This window comes from Apteryx mantelli, chromosome 26 (assembly GCF_036417845.1).
Source record: "Apteryx mantelli isolate bAptMan1 chromosome 26, bAptMan1.hap1, whole genome shotgun sequence".
NCBI lineage: Eukaryota > Metazoa > Chordata > Aves > Apterygiformes > Apterygidae > Apteryx > Apteryx mantelli.
In genome coordinates, this window is record NC_090003.1 from 6966637 (window position 1) to 6982921 (window position 16285).

The following is a 16285-nucleotide window of genomic DNA, read 5'->3' on the forward strand; positions in this document are numbered from 1 at the left end:
ACCATCAGAAAGCGAAGGCAGGTGGTAGTTGCTCCATACGGTCTACTTGCCATTGTTCAGGAAGAAGGAACAAGAATAGTGAGTATCCAGTGGGAAAGCAACAGCGCTGGTCTCTTGCTGCTTCTTGTATGGCTCATGGGAACCCTTCGCTAGTCAATACGCATTTGCCATCTCATACTGTAGATCCCCTTCTTGGGAACGAATCAGCGGAGTGTCTCTCTTTAAGGAGCTCCAGTGAAAGTGCAAACTCTTGTTGTCGTGGTTCAGCCCTGACCTTGGGAGATCTCAGTCCATCTAGTCTGGTGGAGTCTTTTCATAGCTCTGCCTCCTTTCAGTCTCTTTTGCAGTCCTCACAGACTTCTGCCAGCTTGCACTGTTCAATCCAGAGGTTTAAACAAGAAACTGTTTTGATGGGGATATGGGGCTCCCTCCCTCTGGAGCCCACGTCTTCTCCAGTGAGTGACAGTCTGCGCTTTGCTCCTGATGATTCAGTTCCTGGTATCCTGAGCACAGGAGAGCAGCTAGCTGGAGTAAATACCAGTGCTGCTCAGGCAAGATTGAAATGGGGTGTCCCATTTGCTAAAGACTGGAGCCTCAGTACAGTGCCAAGGGAATTCTGTCATGCTGAACCTGCCTCTGTCTCTCACAGATACGGACATACTGACTCACACACAGGGAGAACCAAACTTTCAGGTGACATCCAGCGAGAAACCCTCTCTGCTGCGGTGGGCTCTGGCTGGCAGGTGGATACAGAAGCAGGTTCTTCCTATAATTGCTCCCCTTATTTCAGATACCAGTCCCAGGCAAAACCAACTCTGGAAACTAGAGGTCTTTATGTTCACACAAAAAGTCATTCCCCTGAAGAGGTACTTAAAGGAGAAAAGACATTTGATGGGGCACCCCCATGTGCTGTATCTTGGAGAAAAGACCTTCCATTCAGCCTATATCCAGAAGGTCTGCAGGTGTCACTGGAGACGCAGTATGAGGGTGCTCAGATGAATGTTGGTGTAGCCATGTATGGGACTCCGAGGGAAATGTGCATGAGAGTCACTTCTCCATCTGGAGATAAAGAGTTTGGGTCAGTCCAGCAGCTTAGTATTAAATCTGTAGAAGTCAGCACCTCTGAACCTCATAGTGAGTCCAGCAAAGAGTCAGAAGAGGCGTGTGACTCTAGATTGCAAGCAGCCAGAAGAATGGCTGTGGTGAACAGCAGCAAGTCCAGCCCTTCCAGTATTCAGGCTGAAACAGGCTTTGGTGAATTTTCTGACATAGATAGTGTGAATGTGAACAGAGAAGGAGGGACAAACAAACACTCCCGCCAGAACAGCTGGAAGAATTGGAAACCTGACACCAATCTGGACCAGTCTGAAGGGCCTTCTGTGGAGAGGAGTGCCAACAAACCACAGTGTTGTGAAGAAGGCAGCCAGATGCAGGAAACTGTGTCCGGAGAGGTGAGGGTATTCTCACTGCATAGCATCCCTGTTTGCAGATCCTACTTGTGCTAGTATCCGTGTCTTGCTAGAGGTGCAGAGTTGAGGTACAACAGTAGTGGGGATGCTTGCCTATAGTTTTCTGTCACTGAATGGCCAGAATCCCCTCTCCTATGGTCCTGCTCCATCCCAATGCATGCATCTTTCTCTCTCGCATGCTGCTTCTCAAAGACTGGCATGTTCACTAGGCATTTACATTCCCAAGATCTATGTCCATAAGGGAAACGTTAAACTAATTTTAACTGTGAATAGTTTCAAGGCCATGAGATTCCAGTTTTGTTGTGCTTTTCCATGTCTGAAGTGTGTAAGACCATTAACAGAGCAAGGGGGAGGGGGAGGCAGAGTCAAAGGCACCCAACATAATGCCCAACCCTGAGACAGGAGTGTTTGATCTCCAGCCAGAATGACTTGCCACGCTGGGCACAGACAGATTCTTCATCAGGGTAGTGTGAATTGTTGTGTGAGTTACTGTCTTCTCTCTGTTTGCAGATCTCTGAGAACAGCTTCTGGTCTGAGGTGAATGAGCAAAGGTAAAAGGACTCTATATGTTTATGTGCAAATGTGCTGGTAGTGTCAGGGGAGAAGAAGCATTTGAAAGTGGCTAAGAAGCCAAGTTCCTGGGGATGTTTGGTTCTAGGACTTAACCTATGTTATTCTGTCATGATTGGCTCATGAGCTGCATCCATTTTTTTTCTGAGGGTTGCCTTATAAAATGGAGCATGCTCTAAAAAGTAACTTCTGTATCATTTAAATTCTACCTTCTAAATTCAACCTTGGTTGTTACTAGCAATGCAAGGGCATTGGTATCATAATGCTACTCTTCAGTGCAGCAGTTTCCAGCCTGCTCATTGCATGGTTGGTGAAGAGCAAGAACAGGGCTTATACATGAGATGGGATTCAAAATTGTGACCTGTGGAAAAGACGTGAGATTGCTACCAGTTTAGCAACAGAGATGCCTTAATTTGCTGTGAGGCTTATGGTCCTTCACTCTTGAGAGAGAGTGATTTGAAGTATCTCTTTGCAGCTTGATGGCTGGACTCTGGTTGCCACCTCCTGGCTGTGTTTAGCTTTACTTGCTGTTACTGGAGCTTGCTTCTGTTTTTGCTCTTTAAGGTTCCAGAGCTTGTGTGACAGACAAACGCTAAGCAGGTGTTTCCAAGCTTGGAAGAGCCACATTTTCTGCAAAAGGGCTGCAGCCAGGCAGCTTTACAGACAGCAACTACTTCGGAAGGGCCTTGGTGCTTTGCAGTGGGCTGTGCACCTGAGGAGAATGCAGCTGGAGATAGCCCAGCAGAAACACGCCTCGGCTCTGCTAGCTGTCAGCTTCCGCAGGGTGAGGATGGGCTGGGGACAGTAGAAGAGGTGCCATCAGTATTCTGTTGTGCAGTCAGAGAAGGCAAAGATGTTGTTTGGGTAGGGAGGAGAAAGGAGTACCCTGTGTGAATGAGTGATGTGGACCCTGGTGCCAGTGTTCTTCCTGCAGTTTGTTCTAACTGTGCGATTTCTCCTTCAGTGGAAGGAAGCTGTGGCAAAACAGAGCAAGAAGCAGACTCTGCAACCTGAGCCATATTCTTATGCTCAAAGTTCATCAGTGGTTTTTTCTGGAGTGGGAAGATTAGCAACCATGACAACCTCAGCTCAGCACCAGCTTACGGTGGGATACTTGAAGGAAGCTGAGCAGGCTTGTAGGTAAGCTGAGAGCATTCTCTTTTTGCTATCTTGGGTGAACAAAGGGTTACAGACACAGGGAGAAGTTTTTCTCAGATGGTGGGAAATGTGTTTCCAGTTCCGTGGATATATTGCTACAAATAACCACTGCAAGATTTAGTAACTTAAAGCCTTTTAGAATTGAACAATCCTATTTCAGAGCTTCTGTGCACTACTGTTTTCAGTCTGATTTGAGTGACTGACAGAAATACTCCTGTACTATTTCTTGAATTCAACCGTCACCTGTTTATGGGAAACAAGTGTAAATGAGATTGGAATGAGGCAGTACTACCGTCTCTAGCAGGACAGTGGATATGTCAAAAGAAAAGATCTTGGTGTTCCTCTGGTTCTGAAGGCAGAAGAACAAGAAGAACTAGGGAGACAGAGGTTCTGGATTCTGTTCTGTGGGTGCTCCTCGGGCAGATGGAGGTTAAAGCATGCACATGACTCTTTCAGGGTGGAGGGAGAACTGTGGACACAACTACATCGCAGGCAGAGAGGAGATGAGTTCTGTTGGAGAGCTCAAGCTGTCAGGGATATGAGACGGCTAGCTGGTAAGCACATGCTCTGCAGCCTTGGAACAGCTTGGTGGGAATCACTTTTTCACCGTAATTCTTGGTTAGTGTCTAGTTTTTGCTCTTTCAGAACCTGATCCTGCAAAGTGCTGGGCAGTATCTGTGATGGTGGAGGGTGGCTTACCTTCTGGGTAATACACTTTCTGCCTTGCTCTTTATATGAATTCAGCTGCAGCAGATGCTGTTGCTCCAGTAATGTGAGCTATCTCCCTTAAAAGCCCTTTTTCTGACATTTGGAGTTCAGCCAAGGGTGTTTGCTGTGTGACACTAAGCTGTTTGAAGTTCTAAGTTATTTCTCTTCCTGTCAATCTCTTCATGCCCTGTAACACAGCAGCTTTCAGATTGTGGCGCCTGCAGAAGGAGCTACTGAGCAAAGAGGAAGTCAGATTGGAGGAAGCCCGAGCCCTGCTGAAAAAAAAGCAGCTACAAAACACTTTCCAGGTGTGGCGTTCTCGGTGCTTGGAAATGGAACAGGTTTTAGCACTGGCAACTCAGATCCGAAGAAATTTGGTTTCTCGGTAAGTTGGTAAGGTGTATATTTCCTGTGAAGAGTCTGTTTGCTATGAAAGTCCTAGGAATGACAGAGCCAGCTCAGACAGTGATGCGTTGTTCACTCTTAAAGCCATCCTCTTCTTTTGTTTCAGGGGTTAGTAAAGATGAAAGAAGGGATAGAACCATGAGAAAGAACTACAGGGGCCAGAGACATTGCAACTTTCCTCCAGTGCATGGCTGACACACTTTGGTCTTGACCTTTGTTGTCCTTAAAAACCAAACCTGAGAGCACCCACCATGCTTGGATACTCTAAGCAGTGCAGTGACTTTTTAATGAAATAAACAAATAGGAGATCAGCAGAAGACAGCTTCTCTGTCTGCCTTTTCTGAAGTAAACCTAGTCTCAGGAGGAGAACAGACTTGTATACTCCTCACATGGTTTTCCTGTCTTTCATTCCTCTTTGATCTGGTTCCATTCCTCAGTCTCTGTTAGACTTTCTGTATTCCACAAGTTGGAATTTAAAATTGCCAGCTGAAACCCTTCCCCTGAGTAGAGAGAGGTTCAGCAGAGGCAACATTTTTTTCTTCCTCTTCTCCTGCAGTACTGTGGCAATGCCTCAGCTGTGACCTAGGCAGAGAACGTCCAGGACTGTGAGGCTAATTCAAACTCCTGTTTCTGTAGAGTTGCTAACTTTGCTCTCGAGTGTCAGATGTTACCTGGAATTTTGGAAATTCAAGTTTTCTTTGACTACAAACTGAACTGAACCCCCCTACCTGATTTTGTAAAAGATGATCATATTGCTGTTAGATGGGAAGATCTCTTAGTTGAAGTTTTTCAATTTAGTGGCAGTAAAAATTTGATTTAAGGGATTCAAAAGCCAAAGTCCTGAAAAAAATTAGTGATTTAGCATATTGTTTTCCTTTGGTTTTCTCAGGTGCTTTAATGCATGGAAGGAGGCTGTTGAGCAGAAGGCACTTAACAGGTGTAACCTGGCCCATCTCAGAGCAGGCTTGCTGAGGAAATACTTTCAGCAGTGGGTTCGGATGCTGCAGGTCAGGGAGGACGATAAGCGGGTGATAGCGAACCTCTTCATCCTGAGGTGGAGGCAGTATTATGGTGAGCAGCTCAGGGTCTGAGCAGAATATAAGATTTGGAAGTGCTTAGGCTTCTTGCCTCCTTCTCCTCTTGTATGATGAATTGAAAAATAGTTGAACAGAGAGGCTCAGATAATACATGGTGCTAACCAACTGGGGGGGGCAGAAGGCCAGACATTCTGGAGGTATCAGTGAGACTACAGGCAGGTTTGTTGCTCTGCTTCATAAACCTAGCAGAAAGCCTTTAAAAGTTTGAAAGGAAGCTGTTCTGGGGCTGGACTGGGTTGAATTTCTGAGGAATTCCTCTTGACAAATGTTGTCTCTTGTCACTCTCTGTGACTGGTTAAGGGCCAACTCTAAGCTCAGTAGCTGACCACGCTGCGACAAAGAGACATGAAGCTCAGCCATGGTGGACTGTAATGGGACGGTTTCCTGAGAAAGCAGGCTACTCTCTTGATGACCTCTGCCAAAAGGTGAAACTCCAGAGGGTATTTCTGCTGTGGAAAGCGAGGTTCTGCGAGCACCAGAGAGCTGAGTGAGTGAAGAGGAGCCAATTCCTGGAGGCCTGCCCTCCTTGGTAGTGTTCACTTGGCTTCCTGGTCCTTCTGGAAGAATCCCTTTTACCTCTCCATCACGTCTGTGCTAGCATCCCTCTGTGGTATCCATCTTCAGCTGCTTTGCCATCTCAATCTCTTCTCCTGTCTCAGTTCTTTCTCTCAGGGTTTGGAGCGGTGCCGGCTGAGAGAAGCTCTGAGACTGTGGCACCAAATGTTTCTCATGATGAAGACAATTAAACAAAGTCCTAAGTACTCTCACAAGGCTGTCCATAAAGATCCTCTTGCCTTGCTAGTTTCTGAGGACCTCTCGACATCTTCTGGCTTCCACAGCAGTCCTCCAGCTACTTTTGCCTCTCAAAGCTCATTGGAAAAGGTAAGGAGGTATTGATGCAGAGCCTCTCTGCCCCATGCATACAGACAGTTCTGAGTATTAAGTTGTTAGAATTTTTCAGGGAAAAATTTCTGCTTCAACATGATCTTGCCATTAATAAACTGTGCTTAGCATTTAGGCCTGAAAAGCTTGACCCTGTGGGGTCCAAGAATTAAAATGTCATCAGAAGCATTTGATAAAGTTACTTCTATCTGTGCCCTTCCGAGTTCATCATTTAGTGAGGAGGCATAAGGGAAACTGCCAAGCTAGTGAGGTTCTTTTGTGCACTTGCTCCTGCATGTGGCTACAAGGTGGAAGGGATGAAGTACAAAGAGCCTCATCACTGAGAAGAGAAGATACAGGGGAATATGCGCTGTGTCGATGATGGTTTGCTCTGTTTGATTGCCAGCTATGTTGGGGTCAACTTCCCAGAGCAGCGCAGAAGTGACTTTCCCATCAAATCTGTGTTTGCACTCCAGAGCTACCCTTGCCAGTGTGCAGTTCCTTTGGATGCAGCATGGATTTCCCTGAATCCTGCTGAAGGGGAGTAAATGACATGGTCAGAGCTGTTACCTGAGTGATTCTGTTGCAAGGACACTGAAGTGACTGTGGTTTTTTCCCTCTACGCATGCAGGAATACAGTCTTAGTGACAGCAGCCAGCAGAGCTTTTCCTCCATTCTGACTGCTGAGGATGTCACACAAATGCCCTATTACAGTTCTTTACTGCAACTACACCAATGCACAGAACTGCCAGTTGAGCTGGGTGGGGAGCTCTACTTGCAAGCCTCCTTTCCTCCAGAGAGTCCTGAATCGGGGTGAGTTGGAGACTGCTTCCTTGCGACACCGCTAGAGGTGACTCCTTGTTTGGTCTGGCTGAATTCCTTTCTTCTGGCTAGTCCCTCATGTTATTTCCCAGCATCCTTACGAATGCTTTCTCCTCTGCTTTCTCTCCCTTCTCTGCCTGATGCTTGAGCAGCCTGATATTTTTGTCTTGCAGAGGAAATTGGTTTGTGGGAGGTCAGTTCCAGTCTTTGGCACTGCATACTCCAGGCAGTAATGTCCAGCCTCTTGCCAGTTACTCCATGTGGGAAGAGGTGAGGCTGAAAAGTGGTATTGTGCATATAAATGTACAAATGTTTTCTGCATAGCATAATTTAGTGAAGAGCCTTTGGGTTCCGGTGGGGCAGCATATGGTACCTCTCACTGTACTTTCTGTGGGTTCAGAGAGAAGGTTTGGGAGATTGAGGCAGTTTCAAGGCAGCTCTTTCCTATTGCTTGCCAATTGAATGGGAATTTGACCATGTGTCAAGGATTTTAAAGGGATGTGTTAGACCCTCATGTCTGGATGTACATGTGGTGCATGTGGGTTAGCAACAGGGAGCTGAGTGTCAGCAGCCACAAAAGTCACAACAGCAAGAAGAAAGGGCTGAGCTGCATAGAGTGACTTTGTCCAAGCAGCAGATCAAGGCCATTTCTGCTTTGCTGGATTACAGGACTGCAGTTCTGACAAGGAGGTGAAGTGTTGCTGGCACCAAGCAGAGAAAGGCTGCCTGCAGAGGTACTTCTTCATCTGGTCAGCTCGAACTCAGTGGCTTGTGAAGGCCCAGCAGTACTGCAGGCTTATTCAGCTCTCCCGGTAGGCACTGTGCTTTCCAGAGACTTCCTAAAGCTATCTATTTTGGGAGCTCTGCGCTTGCTTTCCGCAAAGTCTTCCTCTAGCTGTCTTTTTCCATCTTCAGCTGGGAGTTTTGCAGCTCATTGTTTTGGCTGTTGCTGCCTCAAAATTATTGTATGTGAACACGATCCTTCCTGGTTTGTTGAGATGCCTCACAAACTAGGGCATGCCCAGCAATGCTGATTACAAGCCCTGGTAACTCTCTACCAACTTAGATGGCCTTGTTCCCTATGTATTCAAAAAGTGAAGAGAGCAGTATACTTGGGATTAAGCCCTTCTGCCCTAACTGTGCCAACAACTTGCTTTGTCCTTAGTTTTGCCTGACCCTTCCTAGGGAAGGGTGTTTACAGTATTTCCCAAAGTCTCCTGTGTGTATGTTTATTGTTAAGGCTTCAATTACAAGGGTGTGAATCTGTGTGAGTTGTTCCTACAGTCACTGCAATGACCCTTGTCCTCAGACCGTTTCTCAGCTGGCACCACTGGGTTGTGGAGAATAAGAACCAAAAAGCAGCGGCATCCCTAAAACGTCACGTTCGTTGCTGTCAGATGGCTTTCAGCCTGTGGAAGAAGAGGCTGTTCCAGAAAGTGGAAGCTGACCGGAGATTCAGGTGTCACATCCACCAGACAGCTGCTGACACTTTGTGGCACTGGCGTTCCTACTGGCAAAGTGAGTTACCCCATCCCATAGCAGTACTTGAGCCTGTAGGAGAGGGATGTTATAGTAATGGTTGGAGTGGAGAAAGTCCTGCTTGTGGTAATAGCTCAGTGTACTGCTCATCTGCAGGGGCGCATGCTAAGTCAAGGGGACAATGTGTGCCTGTGTCTCTGCCTAGTTGTAGTCACAAACAGGACACATACCCTGCTTTTTGTAGGACTCACTACTAGGGAAGATGCTCCTTTGGCGGCTGAACAGGAAGAGAGTGGATCTTGCTTTACCTGTACTTCCAAAGTAGTGTGAGGTGGTGCATCGTAGCAGCTAGAGAGTAACTGCAATTCAGATGCAGCACTGGGGGCTTGAAAATGTTTCCTTGGACCCAACAGTCAGGGTTTGACTGCAGTGGAAGCAGGGTATGTATCTATTGGGGCTGCTTAACAGTCCTGATCCTGCGCCTCAAGGGTTTTCAAGTGCTTTAAATACTAAATACTTGCGCAGTGCCAGAGAGGGAGAACTCCCAGTTTTGAATGGGAAACTGCCTTGCAGATGAGAGTGGAGGTGATCTGTGATACCTTGCTTGGGGGCAGGCAGGAAAAAAAGGGAGGAGGTCTGACTCTGCTAAAGAGAGAACAGGAAATCTTGGGAAGTCTGGTCCTGTTTGGTGTTTGTGGCAGATGTATTCTCTGCTCGTGCCTGGCCTCTGATGGAGATAAATGTTGGGCTCAGCTCAGCCAGCTCCTGTGTTCTCTCACAGGGAATTGTGCCATGAGAGAGCTGCAGCAGCAATGGGCTCAGCACAGCTGCCAGGAGAAGAAGAGGTTGGTCATGCAGACATGGTCTTGCCAAACAAGGAAGCAGAGAAATGCTGCTTTATTCTGGGAACGTCTTCTACTGCACAGGTTTGTTTCCTGCGTTCAAGCCATTTCCAAAGGAAACTTTGAGTGAAGAATAATTTACATAGCAGTGGATGCAGTATGTTTAGACCAGAGCTAGGTTTGAAAGTACAGCTAATTTGTGCATGAATTAAATTTCTGTGGGAGTGCTTCCCCTAGGAGAGCTCATATTTTAAGAGGTCTGTGACCCACAGCCTCACACTTCCTCTATCTTGTTCTTCTCAGAAAACAGGACAATATGCCTGGCTGGATGAGGCAAGTTGTAAAACGTGACTCAGTTCTGAGTGAGAGGGTCTGAAACATTGCCCTCTTAATCCTTGGAGCACTGTGTCCCAGATGGCATAAAAGAGGAGAATTATGTTACCCTAGCAAGAGAATCTCTGGGTTTCTGGCAAGCTAAGTCTCTCCCATAGGGACCACTGAGGTTTTCCTTCTCTGATTAGTGCTCTAGGCTCTGTTGTGTCTTGCAGGGTAGTGCTCATGTCTGGGAGGAAGTAGACCCTGTGTGCCTGAAAGGCTTTAGCAGTGGAAAACTTGCTGCTTCCTCCTTGTCACTGGGCTCTTGTATACCCTGTTATTAGGAAACTCCATGGTTTACAGAAATGCTCAGCTTCAAACTACTAGGCTTTGCTAATAACCCCTGTCTGCGGCCATCACCTATTCAAAAACTTCTTTTCTTTCCAGAACTCCTGCTCAGTGTTAGATGTGCAGCATGGATTTTGCAGACTAGGCAAGGCAGATGCAAATGAATTTGTGTAATTTAAACAAAGGTCCTATTTCCACTGGAGTTATATAGTACCTGCCAAATGGAATACTTTTTGGGGGGCAGAGGTCTTGCAGAGATCTGATTGCTACAAACCTGAATCTTCTAGATTCTGAACAGTGTATTGGTTTTCATTTAAGCTAATGTGAAAAATTGAGTTCAATATACTTCTGGAGAAAAACAATATTCAATAAAGCCTATGAAGAGTGAACCATGATATTCAGTTCACCACCGTGTTATTTACAATATAGGTAAAGCAGTAGTATGTTCTGGAGTCTCATGTTATGGTGCATATCCTGGAACTATAAGAGTTTAATCAGAAGAGCAAGGTGTCTGCTGCCAATCTTTATCAACCTGGTTTGTCTCTTAGCTGTTGTTCACTCCCTTTCTCACTGAAATCTGTTTGGTTTATTTTCTATTGTGTGAGGCTACTGTCTGTCTGAGATGCAGTGAAGTGTCCAGGTGCAGTGAACCAGGAAGAGTGTTCAGGTGGTTCTCCTTGAGATTTCTGGGGAGGATAAGAATGAGTAAAATGATTTATGCTAAGGACTCATTTAAGGTGTGAGAAGTGCAGGTTTGTCCCTAGGAGATTTCCTTTTGAATTGCAGAATCAGCCAAAGAGGAGGCAAAGATTTGCAGAGGGAAAAGGAACTAGAAACCCTGTGAAACCTTAGTGGCTATGATGCTTAGATTGTGCACTCACCCCACCCAACTGCACTTTCTTCTCCAAATCAATCTGTGCAGTGGCACCCTGGCGGGAACTGTGATTCAGAAAAGTCCTTAATGTTGCTCCTTCCTGTAGAGTGTGTCTCCATCGTTAATCTTGCTTGTGAGCTCTCCTTTGATGAGAGGGCACTTCTAATTTCTCACCTGGATATGGTACAGGCTGAGCCCTGTCTCTTCTGAGGGGGGCATTTTTCATGCTAGGGTAACCTGCAATAGGTTCTCTTGATCTTCAGAGAGGCCTGCCAGGCAGAGGATATTTACACCTCTGCCCTCTGGTGCAGTGGGATGATTTGCATAATGAAATTCTAGCTGGAACAAGAAACCAAAAGGAGAAGCCAGGAGTTAAAAGCAGATTGACTTCTGGGGTTGCAGAATAAGACTGACCTCCTGTGCATCAGCCTGCAAGAGCTGGCCTCTGTAGAGAAGTTATTGTGGGTGCAGATTTACAGTGCTGTTAATAGTAACTCTTTTTTTGTAGACATCAGTTTTGGAATAAAATTGTCTACACAAAGATGTTGTGTTATTCTAGTCGCATATCCTATGTAGGCAAGCCCTTGGTTTATATGTGTTTATATGTGTCAGCCAGGTTCTGTGCTGAAGGAGATTATAGCTGTTTTATTCTCATCCCATAAGGAAAAGCCCTCCTCACTGAAGCATCATCTTAAAGATCAGCTGCTGGCACAAAGAAAGATCAAAGACTGACTGATTTAATGGCAGATTTTCCTTTCTTTTCTGTGAGAGATCATCTGTGTGTAGTGACAGGGCAGCCTGGGAAGAGCATTTGTTCTGTGGGCAAAGCAGAAGCATAGTATAACATTGCATTCAGTTTGCAGAGGCTCTTGAGGAGGAGAAAAGCTAAAATGCCTAGACTGAAGCAGTCATACTCCTGGGCTTTGAGGAATTAAGAGCTAGCAGTGCCAGGATTCTGAAGTAAAATGAGAGGAATTTCTTAGTGGAAAGCAACTGTAGTCTAGGAGTCTGGACTTACTTTCCCAGTGCTTTGTCCTCTGGAGGTGTTAGCAACACAAAGAGATAAATAAATATCGATTGTGGAAGGAATAACAGGAACAGTCTTTGTTCTCGTTGAATGCTCTTTCGATTGCTCTGACCAATTAGATGTGACACTGCAGGGTGGGGAGTAGAAGGTGGAACTTGGTTTGTAGTCTGTTCAGTGCTGATACAGAAATGTGACTGCAAGCATCTGCCATTTCTCTGTGTTTATGTTGTTTTTCAGGTGCCTAATCACCTGGTCCCATGTCACTGCCTACAGGCTGAGGCAACGTGAAGCCCTTTCTTGTTTTGAAAGTGCCAGAGAGCACTGTCTCCTAGCAGTGAGCTTTGCCCAGTGGAGGGTGGAATTCTTGAGAGCTAAACAGCAGTTGCTGGGAGAGGGAAGCCACAAGCGGCAGGCACCCTGTCAGGCTAAAGCCTGTCACCGCTGGCGATTGGCCTCAAGGGGACAGCAAGCCCTGCGCCTGGGTTCTGTGGCCACCATGGAACAGGTAAGAAGAGACAAAGGGCCCTGTGAGACAATGAGGTAGTAACTCCCTGTTCTCTTGTGAAGACCACAGTTGGGTCTCTGGGCACTGAGATGCATTGACAAGGCTTGTATAAAAACCTGGTGTTCACTTGTGGTGACCGTGGTGACTACTTACTCTAAGTAGTCTCTCTACTTTGCCTTGAAATGCTGTACAGACTACACATACAATGTCATTGCCAAAATCTGGAGCCGATTGCAGCAACCGTCTGGAGTACAGCACTAAGGAATGGGACATTTAAACAAGAGACACAAGAACACTCCTTCATCTTTGCTCTAAGATGAGATGGGACGATGACTGTCCCTGCAGAGTTGCAGCCTTTTTCAAAAGGCTCACAGCTAGTAAACCACAAAGAGCTCAACTGATTTGGAAGGGCTGAGTCAGTCCTCTTGGGATCTGAGCAGTGCAGTTTCTGACCTAGGGTCTAGCATATTACCACCTGCAGGGGTATGAATGTGCATGTATCTGTAAGGCTAGTGTATGTGTGTGTGTGTGCATGCGCACGTGTGTCTAGTTTTGGCTGCAGCTCTATTAACTCTGTTTTCAGGCCTGCAACTACTGGACAAAAGCAGCTGCCTTTTCCCAGTGCTCACGGCAATGCAGTACCCTGATAGGCGCTAGGAAGAGCAGGAAGATGTCTCTGTCTTGGTCCATGAGTAAGGAAATTCCCCCTCCTTTCTTTGGGGCCATGTGGGGAGTGTGAGTGAGGAGAGGAGAATAGTGTTTCCTAGACATATCGCTGAAGCTTCTCTGTGAAGGAGGGACCTTGACTGAGGGTTGCTTCTGCCTTCAGAAGCCAAAGGATAAGGGTCCACAGTAGCTCTGATCAGTCTCTCCCTAGCTTCAGTGTTAGTCCGTGTGTGATTTCTCTTTCCTTTCATAGAGAGGAGAGGATGCAGAGAAAAAGGTTCACTTCCAGCACCAGCTGCCCCCTTCAGGCTTTTTCCCAGTGCCATTCACCGCTGGCTGATGATCTATAGAAACCAAAGCAGGGTGGAAAGGCTGCTGCTCCATCAACTGGTGGAGAGACCTGGTGTGGTGGAATTCACTCCTGCACATGCTGGGATCCAGGAGAACAACTCTGAGGTGGACTCTGAGGAGCCGGATGAGAAGCGGCTTGGGTAAGCGGAGTAGAAGGCTCTGGACTTCCTCTTCCAGCTGGTGCTGCTGTCAGGGAAGGACTCCCTTACAGGGCTCTTGGGCTGATCAAGCTTCTCTTCCCCTCTTGCCTACAGGAGGAAGTATCTGAGGTGGTGGCGTCACACAGTGATGCTGCGCCAGTGCCAGCGTGGCAGGAGGCTGCGCTGCCTGGCAAGGGGGTGGCGGCAGTGGAAGGAGGCCAGCAGCATGGTGCTGCTGGCGCAGGCGTTGGTAAGTGTCCGGCACCACTGCCAGGGTGGTGGTGGTGGGTGTTATCAGGCAAGCCTACTCTGCTTGCATCCTCACACACGCCCTGGGAGATGAGACCCCAGGGATTTAACAAGTACCAAGAGGCACTGGAAATTCTGGTCTCCTGCTGTGGCTACTTTTTCCAGCTTTCTCTTGGAAATGCCAGCCTGGCAGACTAGCGGATCCATATATTTATTTGTGCTTTGCCCTATCTTACAGATGGGAAGCTGAGACTCAGGGTGATTTGTGTAGCTTATCCACAGCCTGTGCAAAAAGTCCACAGCAAGCATTGCAGTCTGTGTCCTCATCTGTATTCCTGACAAGTCCCTCTGATGTCCACAGCCTACCAAGGGCTGTCATCCGGCCTCCCCTTTCTCCGCTCAGGCTCCAGCCATCTATGGAACACACCAATATTCTCTCTGGCTTCTCAGGCGTTAGCCTTGTGAGATGTGCTCTAACCTGCCTGCAGGACAAGGCGATGCACGTATAGAGCATCCATAGTCACCAAGGAGCTGTGACTAGAGCACTGCCAAGGCATCATTCTTGCTTCAGGGTACTGTGACTTAACTAGCCGCAATATTTGCAGAAGACTAATTCAGCAAGAGCTTTGATAGCTGTCAGCTTCATTCGTCATCAATGCAGTGTCATTCAAGAGGGCATGGGGAAAGTGACTGGAAACAAGGTGTGACTAAGGGGAAGTGACGTGGTTTGCCTGCCAGAGCTCACCTAATCTGTGCACTGTCTCTTTTTCAGGACAAGCAGCAGCTCATAGAAAAGACCTGGAGGATGTGGAGACGACAACACTTGCAAAGTTGTGTGGTGCAGAGTGTTTTGAAGGAGGAAGCCAGGAGCCTGCTCACCCACGTAAGCACTTATGACTGCTTTTATTCTATGGATCCCAAGGCTCAGGCACAGGGTACTAAACAGTTGCATTGCCTCAAGGGTTAAAAGGTTTACATCTAAGCTCCAGACACCAAGTGCTGTTCTGAAACAGCTTCCCCCCATTGTGACTAGGTTTGTGCCTTTACCAAGAAAGGTGGAAGGTGCTAGGTTTTGTGATGGTCCAGCCAGCACCGTAAAGAGACAACTGGTGTTCCCTGTGTTTCTCTCCCTGCACAGAGTGCTTGCCTAGAGTTGAATACACTGAGGAATGGGACTTGCCCATAACAAGGGAAATAGCTTCTAGCTTTATATGGCTTCATCTTTGGGTGTTAGTCACAGCTTTGTGTCAGCAGTCAATTTCCTTGACATGTGCCACCTGCCCCACTGTTGTCAGAGATACCATTCAAAAGCCCGCTCAGGGAAGGAAAGGGCTCCACGTTGGTGCAGGAGAATTGTGCTGGCTTGTACCCCGGGGCAAGCAAATTGCTATAAATTTGAGTGAGCAGGCAAAGCTCACTGCCTTCCCTCCCTACCCCCCAGAGATGCATGCAGTATTAGGCCCTCCTTTAAGAAGATGGGCAAATACTAGGATAAGTACTGGAACAAGGGGGCAGAGGGGGCACTGGTCTTCCTTTTGTCCCATTGATACTTGCTCTGCACTTCTCTTGTTGGCTACAATAATGCAAGAGAGACAGGAAAGGGCCTCCCAGTAAATAGGGTAGGTGGCATGGCCATTGCTAGAGAAAGAGCTGTGGTTACTGGTTCTGTGTGGGTGGCTGCACCCCCTCAAGGATAACCTGAATATTTGATTTGTCCGCTCTACTATTTAAGGCCTTTGGAAGGTGGCGCCAGCTAACAACATTCCAGCTCAAGAACAAAGGACACTGCTGAGTGGTGGGGGCCTGCGTGTAGCTGATCATTTCAGGACACGTGGAGGATACTGCCAGCTTCCACAACAAAGAATTGGTCCTGTGAAATCAAGAGAGCATGGACACTGCTTGCACGATTAAAGTAATGCCGCAGGCCGGAAGCATGCTAGCCAAAGGACAACCAGCAAGAGATGGTACCTAGTGAAAGGTCCTCTTTAAAGGACTGATATCCTACCTCCCTACAGCCACAAACTTGAAACTTATTCTCTTTTGTTATGAGGTTCTGTTCATTTCTTATTTTGACCCTGATTTTGTTGATTGGAACTCTGATTAAAGGTCAAACCACTTTACAGGTTCTCCCTTTACTCAGTGTTTCTTCCTGGACAAGAGCTTAGTGTACGTGCAGGGGATTTAGCAAACAATTAAGTCTTAAAGAAATGAGCAGGAGCTTGCCTGTGCAAGCCCTTCGTCCTATTGATTCCCGAATCTAGACTGCCCCTGGCTGGTGTGAACATAGGCCTTTATTTTTAGATTTGCTTCTTCCCTTGGAGGGGATTCCCGTATGGCCCATACCTCCTTCCCCTGTGCAGATCCATCAGCTCTTCATT

At 47.1% G+C, this 16285-nt stretch overlaps 1 protein-coding gene across 7 annotated transcripts; it reads left to right on the plus strand.

The window, feature by feature from the left end:
• The first annotated feature begins 460 nt into the window (after positions 1–460).
• Positions 461–16021, plus strand: C26H1orf167 (chromosome 26 C1orf167 homolog). Of its 7 annotated transcripts, none has more exons than XR_010886409.1 (18): positions 461–1451; positions 1980–2020; positions 2604–2823; positions 3004–3179; positions 3654–3751; positions 4104–4290; positions 6067–6289; positions 6921–7102; positions 7285–7381; positions 7781–7923; positions 8421–8629; positions 9372–9516; positions 12234–12501; positions 13085–13193; positions 13421–13658; positions 13773–13908; positions 14146–14608; positions 14680–14754. XR_010886409.1 is itself a non-coding variant. In XM_013940049.2 (18 exons), the coding sequence occupies exons 1-18, from the start codon at positions 996–998 to the stop codon at positions 15697–15699; spliced, it is 3099 nt and encodes a 1032-aa protein (XP_013795503.2). In that variant the 5' UTR covers positions 463–995; the 3' UTR covers positions 15700–16021. The 7 variants fall into 7 exon arrangements, 6 of the variants coding, with proteins under 6 accessions (XP_067167220.1, XP_067167222.1, XP_067167221.1 ...); XM_013940049.2 differs by lacking the exon at positions 14146–14608 and adding an exon at positions 15640–16021 and having other exon boundaries at positions 463–1451; positions 14680–14790; XM_067311118.1 differs by lacking the exon at positions 14146–14608 and adding an exon at positions 15640–16021 and having other exon boundaries at positions 463–1451; positions 7781–7845; positions 14680–14790.
• Positions 16022–16285: the final 264 nt, after the last annotated feature.

Coding starts and splice junctions, on each gene's coding strand:
- C26H1orf167 (XM_013940049.2), top strand. CDS start 996: ATGAATGTTGGTGTAGCCATGTATGGGACTCCGAGGGAAATGTGCATG. Junction 2,824..3,003: donor TAGCTGTCAGCTTCCGCAGG/GTGAGGATGGGC, acceptor TTTCTCCTTCAG/TGGAAGGAAGCTGTGGCAAA. Junction 7,924..8,420: donor AGGCTTATTCAGCTCTCCCG/GTAGGCACTGTG, acceptor CCTTGTCCTCAG/ACCGTTTCTCAGCTGGCACC.